The sequence below is a fragment of the Calliphora vicina genome, chromosome 5 (assembly GCF_958450345.1).
Source record: "Calliphora vicina chromosome 5, idCalVici1.1, whole genome shotgun sequence".
In the NCBI taxonomy this organism is placed as follows: domain Eukaryota; kingdom Metazoa; phylum Arthropoda; class Insecta; order Diptera; family Calliphoridae; genus Calliphora; species Calliphora vicina.
Window position 1 is genome coordinate 69,340,595 of NC_088784.1, and position 12,140 is coordinate 69,352,734.

The 12,140-nt window shown below is 31.9% G+C and overlaps 1 protein-coding gene across 1 annotated transcript; it reads left to right on the forward strand.

The window, feature by feature from the left end:
* Nucleotides 1–2,545: 2,545 nt before the first annotated feature.
* Nucleotides 2,546–3,054, forward strand: LOC135962127 (neuropeptide-like protein 32). The gene has a single exon (XM_065513879.1). It carries the CDS (start codon nucleotides 2,634–2,636, stop codon nucleotides 2,961–2,963), a length of 330 nt encoding a protein of 109 aa, XP_065369951.1. The 5' UTR covers nucleotides 2,546–2,633; the 3' UTR covers nucleotides 2,964–3,054.
* The last annotated feature ends 9,086 nt before the right edge of the window (nucleotides 3,055–12,140 follow it).

Consider the following 12,140-nt stretch of genomic DNA (forward strand, 5'->3'; position numbering starts at 1 on the left):
ATAGTCTAGTCATAGTCTAGTCATAGTCTAGTCATAGTCTAGTCATAGTCTAGTCATAGTCTAGTCATAGTCTAGTCATAGTCTAGTCATAGTCTAGTCATAGTCTAGTCATAGTCTAGTCATAGTCTAGTCATAGTCTAGTCATAGTCTAGTCATAGTCTAGTCATAGTCTAGTCATAGTCTAGTCATAGTCTAGTCATAGTCTAGTCATAGTCTAGTCATAGTCTAGTCATAGTCTAGTCATAGTCTAGTCATAGTCTAGTCATAGTCTAGTCATAGTCTAGTCATAGTCTAGTCATAGTCTAGTCATAGTCTAGTCATAGTCTAGTCATAGTCTAGTCATAGTCTAGTCATAGTCTAGTCATAGTCTAGTCATAGTCTAGTCATAGTCTAGTCATAGTCTAGTCATAGTCTAGTCATAGTCTAGTCATAGTCTAGTCATAGTCTAGTCATAGTCTAGTCATAGTCTAGTCATAGTCTAGTCATAGTCTAGTCATAGTCTAGTCATAGTCTAGTCATAGTCTAGTCATAGTCTAGTCATAGTCTAGTCATAGTCTAGTCATAGTCTAGTCATAGTCTAGTCATAGTCTAGTCATAGTCTAGTCATAGTCTAGTCATAGTCTAGTCATAGTCTAGTCATAGTCTAGTCATAGTCTAGTCATAGTCTAGTCATAGTCTAGTCATAGTCTAGTCATAGTCTAGTCATAGTCTAGTCATAGTCTAGTCATAGTCTAGTCATAGTCTAGTCATAGTCTAGTCATAGTCTAGTCATAGTCTAGTCATAGTCTAGTCATAGTCTAGTCATAGTCTAGTCATAGTCTAGTCATAGTCTAGTCATAGTCTAGTCATAGTCTAGTCATAGTCTAGTCATAGTCTAGTCATAGTCTAGTCATAGTCTAGTCATAGTCTAGTCATAGTCTAGTCATAGTCTAGTCATAGTCTAGTCATAGTCTAGTCATAGTCTAGTCATAGTCTAGTCATAGTCTAGTCATAGTCTAGTCATAGTCTAGTCATAGTCTAGTCATAGTCTAGTCATAGTCTAGTCATAGTCTAGTCATAGTCTAGTCATAGTCTAGTCATAGTCTAGTCATAGTCTAGTCATAGTCTAGTCATAGTCTAGTCATAGTCTAGTCATAGTCTAGTCATAGTCTAGTCATAGTCTAGTCATAGTCTAGTCATAGTCTAGTCATAGTCTAGTCATAGTCTAGTCATAGTCTAGTCATAGTCTAGTCATAGTCTAGTCATAGTCTAGTCATAGTCTAGTCATAGTCTAGTCATAGTCTAGTCATAGTCTAGTCATAGTCTAGTCATAGTCTAGTCATAGTCTAGTCATAGTCTAGTCATAGTCTAGTCATAGTCTAGTCATAGTCTAGTCATAGTCTAGTCATAGTCTAGTCATAGTCTAGTCATAGTCTAGTCATAGTCTAGTCATAGTCTAGTCATAGTCTAGTCATAGTCTAGTCATAGTCTAGTCATAGTCTAGTCATAGTCTAGTCATAGTCTAGTCATAGTCTAGTCATAGTCTAGTCATAGTCTAGTCATAGTCTAGTCATAGTCTAGTCATAGTCTAGTCATAGTCTAGTCATAGTCTAGTCATAGTCTAGTCATAGTCTAGTCATAGTCTAGTCATAGTCTAGTCATAGTCTAGTCATAATCTAGTCATAATCTAGTCATATATTACCATAATCGCCTTTAACAAATATTCCGTTCAAGGGCTAACTGAAAAAATTGTGAGGATCTGTCCATATTTTTAATTTTATTAAATTGTGATAACTTTTTTGCAAAAAAAAATAATAAGTAAATATTCCTTCAGTTCACAATGCACTACACGCGCATATTAGTATTAAATAATTATATCGAGTTTTGTTGTTGATTTGAGAACACATCATTGAAAGTGAAACAATAATAACCCAGCAGTTCTAGGAGACTGTCCCGAACTAGTTATTGTACCTATCATTTTGGGTGACAAATAGCTACTTCACTAGTTATTTTAACAGCAGTAGGTCGATTGTATATTTTGGATTACAGCGAGACTGTCTAATAGCTGTTCCAAATTAGTAAAGGCAGTGGATTCACATACTGATTATATAGAGTCAGTTACGATATTAGCTACCCATCTGGTAACTTGATCAGCTACATAACTAGTTATTTGTTCCTGTACGGGTGCTCATTGATAGTCAGCTTAAAAGATACAAAAAAACTCCAAAAACTGCCAACATAGATTACTTCTGGTGGGAAATGGTCAGACATTAGTGACAATTGCTATCTATAAGGGATACATTGACTACCTGCTTAACTGTTGGGAACAAACAGAAACTCGTACTAAAAAGTTTACATGTACATTTACTCATTCACACACACCTCCTTTCAACAAGAAATTACGTTGCATTTATGGATTTGAAAAGTGTAAATATAAGCAGAACAAGATATGTATGTGCAAGTGTTGTCATCACATTCGTATCCAGAAGTGTGAATTACAATGATTTTGTTTTCATTTAGACTTTTCTATATAAAGAGTCTAGAATCATCTCCTTAGAATGCAGTACAAGTTTGATATTCAAAGTAAAAACACATCAAGTGGACTCAGAAAGTGCAAAAAATATTTCCGAAATCTACGAGTAGCAAAGAAACACATGCGTCTTTTGTTACTTCTGGCCTTATTTGGCCTCGTCGTTGTTATAACGGCCATACCAACTTATCCCGAGTACAGGGAACATCGAAACAGTTTATTAGATGTCGCCGATGCTGGAGACTTACATTCCAATGATGATATACGTGTAGCTCGACATGGTGGATGGGGAGGTGGTGGATGGGGTGGAGGTGGCTGGGGTGGACACGGTTGGGGTGGTCGCGGTTGGGGTGGTGGTGGCTGGGGTGGACACGGTTGGGGTGGTGGTGGATGGGGTGGTCGTGGATGGGGTGGTGGTGGTTGGGGTGGTCATGGATGGGGTGGCTGGGGCTAAAACCTTATAAATTTTTATTTTGTACAATGTTTTATATATTATAATACTCGTATTTGAAAATAAAATCAATTTTTATAAATTTGTAATCTGATTTGAATGTGTTATCAGTTATTTGGCAGATAATGAATAAGAGCACTTAATAAAATGTAAGTTAAGTTTCAAAAAAAGTGATTCCAAATATTGAAGTATATTATAATAAGGGTAAGTTCAAATATTTACAAAAAATTGAAAATAAGCTGAAAAAAATATCAAAAATGTCAACGCACAGTGGCCCAAAGCTCCGTAATTTTTGAACCAGATATTTTTTGGTGGACAGATATTTTCTTGAAGTTTTCTACAGTTTTAATTTCATTAAAATCGGTTCAGCAGTTGTTGAGAAATTTAAAGCTAAATTTGAACTTTTAATTTTTTATAGCATTTTACTTATAAAAATGTTATAAGATGATAAGAACAAGTAAGAAAGTATGTTCGGTCAAGCCCGATTATATAATACCCTACATTATAATTTATTTTTTTGTGAATGATTTTCGGGAGAGGGCATTATATGGGAGCTATGACTAATAATAGACCTATCGCCATGAAATTAGGGCATGTGATTTATGTCTATATGAAGTTTATTTCTGTTGAATTTTATGTTTATACCTTTTTGGAAGCGGGCATTATATGGGAGCTATGACTAATTATGGACCGATCATCATAAAATTAGCTGACATAAATTAGGTATATGGGGCATTTCATGTCAAGTGAACCAACTTTTGAAATCGATGTCCTCCGATCGGACATCGATTAATTTTGGATAGTAATTCAGACACAATTTTTCAACAAGATCGGTAGAGAACTGTTTGAGTTAGAGGGGGTCAAAGTTTGACATTTTGGTCAAGCAGGTGTTTTTTCTAATCCATGTAACTTATTACCTATTGTTCTCAGCAAAATGTGTCCTAAATAGTTTAGATAGCTCCTTATTCAATCTTTCGAAAAAAATATTTAAAAAAAGTAAAAAAATTTTAATTTTTTTTCCGAAATCAAAAACCTTTTTTGAATTTTTTTTTTAAATGGGCCCTTTTTTCTCTTAAAATAAAGCTTAGATATTTTTCTTGATCACCAATTTGGTCCCTTAATGGGATGCGAGTGCGATATCTATCAAAATAAATATTTTGTAACTCAAAACATAAAATTTTTGACTTTTTTTTGCAAAATTGTTTTTTTTTCCAATATGGGCAATTTTTTTTTTGCTCAAAAGAAAGCTTAGATCTTTACCTTTAAGACCTATTTTGTCGCATAGTGGGATATCTATCAAAAAAAATTAAAAATGGGTCCATTTTGAAAAAAAGTCCACAAAGTTTTTGATTTTGCCAAAAAAGTAAAAAATTGTATGTTTTGAGTTACAAAATATTTATTTTGATAGATATCCCACTCGCATCCCACTAAGCGACCAAATAGGTGTTCAAGGAAAATATCTAAGCTTTATTTTAAGAAAAAAGGGCCCATTTTAAAAAATAGTCAAAAATGTTTTTGATTTCGGAAAAAAAATAGAACTAACCTTGGTGGAAATTTCATCCCGATCGGAAGACATCGATTTCAAAAGTTGGTTCACTTGACATGAAATGACCCATATATAAAACTTATTTGGAGCAAAATTTGTGGAGATAAAATTAACCATTTACGACCGATATATTTCAGTAGAACATTTTTATGGCTGCTAGGTGAAATAATGGGCTAATTTCAGCCAGTTTCAATTCGGGCCGGTAAATGTATGTATGTACCAAATATGTTCATAATTGCGACTTGTACTTTCTGCCAGGTAAAATAAAAATAGAATAAAATTTGAGAGTAATTTCATTCAAATGAAAAAAAAAAGTGTTCAACAAACTGGTCAAAACAGGTCAACAAGTATACATGGGCTTAAAGAGGACACCTTGGCTTTCCCATGGTAGTAAAAGTTTTTTAACCCCATTTGACCCTAAGGACTTCTTTCCACTGAAATTAAAATTTGACTAAAATATAGAACATGAGAAAAAATTTAATAATACAGCATATAAACGGTACACAGTGGTATTAGAAAAAAAAGAGGGAAATAAATCTGTAACTTCTAAACCCTTAGTCCGAATGAAATTTCATAAAGAGGAAATGTAGTCGAGTTTAAGTTTTGTATTTGGACATCATAAGTCCACCAGGAGCGGGATCCCCAAATTAGGACACCTCGGTTATGTTCAATTTTAAAAATGATCCTATTTCTTCGTTTGTGTTCCGATTTCAAAAAACTTACATATATAGAATCTTCTCGTCAAACATAAAACCTCGTAGCTATCAATTATCTCTTAAAGCTTAGGAGATATTCGCATTTGAAAATTAAATTTTCAACATTTTTACCCACCCTACCATAGTTTTTTGATGACCCCGGTTGTTATAGGATTAACAACAGATGTATATATCAAACAAGTAAGAAAGTATGGTCGGTCAAGCCCGACCATATAATACCCTACACCAAGTAAATGAGTAAAAATATTTTTCTTTTAAAATATCAATAATTTATATTCATGAGTGATTTTCGGAAGTGGGCCTTATATGGGGCTATGACCAATTATGGACCGATCACCATGAAATTCGGTCGTGTGATTTATGTCTATATTAAATTTAACTATGTTGAATTTTGTGTGTATACCAACATTTTTAAGCGATTTATGCACGTTAAAGTGATTTTCGGAAGCGGGTCTATATGGGAGCTATGACTAATTATGGACCGATCGTAACACAATTTGGTGACATGAGTTTTGTATATATAAAACTTATTTGGAGCGAAATTTGTGTAGATACATAGATAAATTAAACATTTATGACCGATAAAGTCCAATTTCGAGGGGACTTTGTATGGGGGCTAGGTGAAATAATGGACCGATTTCAGCCAGTTTCAATAGGCTTGGTCCTTGGGCCGAAAAAGTAATATGTACCAAATTTGATCGCAATATCTTCAAAATTGCGACCTGTACTCTGCGCACAAGGTTTACATGGACAGCCAGCCAGCCAGCCAGCCAACCAGACGGACGGACGGACGGACGGACATCGTTTAATCGACTCAGAAAGTGATTCTAAGTCGATCGGTATACTTTAAGGTGGGTGTTAGACTAATATTTTTTGGCGTTACAAACATCTGCACAAACGCATAATAAAGAAAGAATTGTTTAAAAATCATGACTGAGTCCAAAGTTACATGCATTTGAATTTAAAAAAATTAAAAAAGACGATTTTTCGCTATTCTTTTCTTAAAAAAGTACTTTTATTCTTTTTGCCTTATCTAATAAATTTCTAAGAGGATGTATAATGAATTTGTACTTTTTGAAAAGCTAACTTTACATTGTGAGCTGCTTGAAGAGTGGCTACCCATGGAACCTAACCTAACCTAACTTTACATTAAATATCCTAAATGAAAAAAAAAAAAAAAAAAAATATAATTTTTGATACCGAGGGGACCAGGTTCATTCAAAAAAGCCAATTTTTTATGTAAAATTCAACTTTAGGGCAAAAATTCTCAAATAGTCGATATCAAAATATAGTAACCTATTTTAGATGGTCCAATATGTTCTTAATTATTTTGTAAAGGGTTCCGATAACCCCGCCTGGAATTTTTTAATACTTTTTTTTAAATTGTCAAAAAAAAATATGTTAATTTCTGAAGGGCGTAAAGCCGACATATTCGAAAAATAGAACATATTTTTTTTATACCAAAATGTTCTCCGTAGAGATACTTTACAAAAAAACATAAATCTGTTATATGTTCTCAAAGAAAGTTTTTTTAATAAAAAAAAGAGTTATGTCACCTTTTCGACCAAAATAAGGGCAAAAATCTACTATTTTTTTCATTTTTGGATTGATAACTGATATTGCTCGGAAATCTTTTGTATATTATTGGTAATTTAGTTGTATAACTAACAAAAATTTGACTCCATTCGGGCCAAAAGTACGCCCTATATTTTAAAAAAAGCCGACCAAGGTATCGCAAAATTTTAAAATTAAAATTTTGAAATGCCTATAACTAGGAAATTATAAGAGATAAATAGCACACACATAAAAGTTTTTCATGCCGAGCGCTTTCCAAAAATATAAAAATCTTTGCAATCGGATGGGAAACAAAAAAATGGCACATGTTTAAAAATTGTACATGTCGAAGGTACCCTAATTTGAGCTCTCATAGCGCTGCCCCTGGAGCAATTGCAGGGCATATTTTAATAACTTCGATTCTGCCCTACTGTGTATCGGCGAAAAGAGATTTGAATTCAACGATGAAATTATCATCAAAAAAAACCTATTCTGATAACTAAGAGAAATCATGTTTTTGGGAAAGAATAAAAAAATTTGTAGAAACGTTGGTCAGAGTGAATAGAGCTCAAAGGAGACTATATTCCATTCAAAAAGACACGGACTTTTTGAATGAAACACAGGAAAGCAATAATGGGGTCTGGCCGAATACCGCTTTCGATATCGAATAAAATTGATTTTAAAATTTACAAATGTAAGTACCTTGAGATTACAAAATGAATAAAAAGCACGAGTATAAAAAATATTGCTTTAGAGTGCACCAAAATAGAGACATGGGAATATATTAAAAAAGCTCAAAAAAAATGTTAAATACTTACATCGCGAATAATTTCAATACCAGATAATAAAAGATTCAAATTCAAAAATTAATTTCAGTTAATCTTTTACTGTTTATAGAATAATATTAAAATGCGCTTTCTATTTTATTGTTTTATATTTTGTCTACTATCACTGGCTGTAGGCAAACCTCAACTAAATTGCAATAGTGGATTTGGTGCTGGAGTAGCAGGAACAAATTTTGATTGTCCTCAAATTAAAATACAACGTATACCATCGAAAACTCCTTTCAGCAATGGCGATCTTACACATAATACTCATATTCATTAAGTGTTTAAAGTAAATTATATGTTATATTTTTATTAAAATAAATTGGAAATGTAATAATATAAAACAGTGTTGTAATTTGCTTTATTCCCAGATATTTGTAATTTAACCTCTTGCATGTCCATTATCACCACCGCATATTATTCCGCCACCTTGATTGTTTAATGGACCACACATTTTTATCTTGTCTAGTTTTGTAAATATTCCTCGTTCAGCAGGATTCGTTTCGCGGGAATCTTTTCCTGAATCTAGTTTTATGTTTTTATGAACTTTGTATGTATTTTTGCTGCTGTTTAGCAATTTCGTAGAATTGTTTTGTTTTTCAGCTTTTGCTAAATTCTTGTTGAAATAACTCAGTAATACAATTAAGAGTATGGCAAATAATATGTGCCTCATGTTATCAGTTATTATAATGAACTAATCACCTCGTCTATTAATCACACAGACTTTATATTCTGATCAGCGACTGTAAATGCAGGGTATTCCCACAAGAAACTGAATATATGCACATTTATATTATTATGTATTTTTAATGAATATTACACATTATTTGTATTTTTGTACTTTTTGCTTCATATGTATGTAATTTTTTTTTTTATACCCTCCACCATGAGTGGCAAGGGTATATATAAGTTTGTCATTCTGTTTGTAATTTCTACATTTTTCATTTGCGACCCCACAAAGTATATATATTCTGAATCGTTATAGATAGCGGAGTCGATATAGCCATGTCCGTCTGTCCGTCTGTGTGTTGAAATCAACTTTCTGAAGCCCCCAAATAATTTACATACACGAATGATACATCAATATCTCCCAAATTCTTCCGGCTCGGTTGCTATTTAAAATCGAGAAAATCGGTCCACAAATGGCTGAGATACAAGAAAAAAACCAGGACAACCTCGATTTTTGACCTATTTTTGACCCATATCTGGATTACTAAATAATTAATATAGACAATATGGATATCTAAAGATAGATATTTCAAAGACCAGTGCAACGACGTATATAAGACCATAGTAAGTTGGACCTACAATGGGTCAAAATCGAAAAAAAATATTTTGTAACCCGAATTTTTTTTTTACCAAAATTTTTTTCACTAAATATTAAAAAAAACAAGTAAGAGTGCTATATTCGGCTGTGCCGAATCTTAAATACCCTTCACCAAATTATACTTCAAAATTTTAAATATTTTTAGGTTAACAAAATTTAATTTTTTTTCCAGTTGTTTTTTGAATTTTTTGGAAAAAAAAATTTTTCGATTGTTAGTTTATTTTTTTTTTTTTTTTTTTAATTTAAAATTTTTTTTTTTAAATTTAAAAATTTTTTTTTTTGTTTTTAATTTTTTTTTTAAAAAAAAAAAATCTGGTTCAAAATTTTTTTCCCGATTTTGACCCATTGTAGGTCCAACTTTCTATGGTCTTATATACGTCGTTGCAAATGTCTTTGAAATATCTATCATTAGATATCCATATTGTCTATATTAATGTCTTAGTAATGCAGATATAGGTAAAAAAATTGGTCAAAAATTTAGGTTGTCTTGGTTTTTTCCTCATATCTCAGCCATTTGTGGACCGATTTTGCTGATTTTAAATAGCAAAATTCTCGAAAGCATGTCTGACAGAATTATTGAAGATTTGGATCCCGAAGATATCTGGGGTCGTCAGAAAACTGATTTCAACAGACAGACAGACGGACAGACAGACAGACGGACATGGCTTAATCGACTCCGCTATCTATAAGGATCCAGAATATATATACTTTATAGGGTCGGAAATGAAAAATGTAGAAATTACAAACGGAATGACAAACTTATATATACCCTTCTCACGAAGGTGAAGGGTATAACAAGTAAGAAAGTATGGTCGGTCAAGCGGAAGCGGGTCTATATGGGAGCTATGACTAATTATGGACCGATCGTAACAAAATTTGGTGACATGCATTTTGTGTATATTTGGAGCGCAATTTGTGGAGATACATATATAAATTGAACATTTATGACCGATAAAGTCCAATTTAGGGAGGACATTTGTATGGGGGCTAGGTGAAATAGTGGACCGATTTCAGCCAGTTTCAATAGGCTTGGTCCCTGAGCCGAAAAAATAATATGTACCAAATTTGATCTGTACTCTGCGCACAAGGTTTACATGGACAGCCAGCCAGCCAGCCAGCCAGCCGACCAGACGGACGGACGGACATCGCTTAATCGACTCAGAAATGATTCTAAGTCGATCGGTATACTTTAAGGTGGGTGTTAGACTAATATTTTTGGGCCTTACAAACATCTGCACAAACGCATAATACCCTCCCCACTATGGTGGTGTAGGGTATAAAAAATTAAAAACTAAAAAAAAAATTTTTTAAAATTAAAAAAAAAAATTTAAAAAAATTTAAAAAACAACTGGAAACAAATTTAAATTTTGTTTACCTAAAAATATTTAAAATTTTTATTTTAAAGTATAATTTGGTGAAGGGTATATAAGATTATATAAGATTATATACCGAATATAGCTCTCTTACTTGTTATTAAACAGATTTTATCCATTTTATTTATCAGTTAATATTTAGATATTGTACAGCAGGGTTTGGCGTATCTTAAGCAGAATTTCTACACTCCTGAATATCATAACAACCAATTGATATCGTTTGGGTATTATCAGTATTCATAATAATTGTGGGTAACTAAGTAGATTCAAATATTGCAGCTTTTTCAAAATATATGTGTGTTTACCCAATTATATTTTATTTATCTTGCAAGTTTGTTTGTTTCTTTCTTAGGTCATAAGAATTTTGAACAGCCCGAATAGGCTGAAATTTGGCATTCATGCTTAGACCTGGTGACACTGCAATGTTATCGAGGGCATATATTCAAAATCCTCTATCTTTGATTTTCACGAAAATTACTTTTTGATGGTAAAATGTTCAGTAAAACAGCCCTCATATATGGTGTGAAATTTATAACAAATATGTCTTTTTTTGCTGTTTTATTTGCATTTTTGTTATTTCTCTATCTTACACAAATAATTTTTCTGAATGCAAAGGCAGCTTTTTAAAAAAAATTATTTTCAAATATTTTTTTAAATAATTTCTTCAAAAAAATTTACAAAAGCAAAATAAAAAAAAAAATTTCTTTAATTTTTTGCTTAATATTGTATTATCAGACACTATCTTAAATATATCAAGTTATCTTAAATAAATCACGTTAAAACTGACAGATGACATAAATGAAATCAAAATAATTAATTTTTATTAAAGTGCAACACCCTCTATCTGATCATTTCATACATACACATTGAATATTTTTGAAAAGCAAAACCCTCTATCTATCATATAGTCCACAATAATGCAAAATTTTAAAAACCAATTATATGTGAGATTCAGTATGTGATTTTAAAAAATATTGTAGAATACCGAACAGGGACATAACTGTTATAACCAATATTGGAAAAAATCCTGAAATAATTGTTTATCAAGAATTTTTTAAAAATGGTCCCTGAATAACAGTTAAAAATAACCAATATTATTTTGGCCTTTGGTAACCATTATAAACGATTTTTATTTTATTTGGTCTTCAATAACCATTATAAAATATTTTTATTTTTTTAGGTCTTTGATAACTATTATTAAAGATTTTTATTTTTTTTGGCCTTCCGTAAACATTATGAGTACCAACAAAGTTTTTTTTGGTCGCATGGACCTGGTTTTCTTGTATTTTAAAATAGACAGAGAAAGATAAATTGGTTCAGAATTTCATAAGAATCAAGAATATATATGATTATAAACAGTTTTCTTTTAAAATGTGCAATATATGGGAGCTATGACTAATTATGGACCAATCGGCATAAAATTAAGTTATGTATATATGAAAGTTATTTGTGCTAAATTTTATTTGAATACCAACTTTTATAAGAAATCTATACTCGTTAAAATGCTTTTCGGAAGTGGGCCTTGTATGGGAGCTATGACTAATTATGGACCAATCGTCACAAAATTTAATAGTGAGAGTTCGGCTTATATAAAACTTATTTGTGCTGAATTTGGTTTTGATATCTATGATATATATAAGCTATTTATGAGGGTTTATCTATTTTCAAATAGGACAATCGTATGGGGGCTAGGAGAAATAATAGACCGATTCTAACTAAATTCAATAGACTTCGTCCTTGGGGCGCTATACGCTATATCACTATGGTGGTGTAGGGTATAAATATCTGTAATGGCTGTAGTCTATCGAAGACCAAAAAAATAAAATTTTTTTATAAT

What these genes read in the sequence shown, in the direction of transcription:
- LOC135962127 (XM_065513879.1), top strand. Translation starts at nt 2,634, where the DNA reads ATGCGTCTTTTGTTACTTCTGGCCTTATTTGGCCTCGTCGTTGTTATA.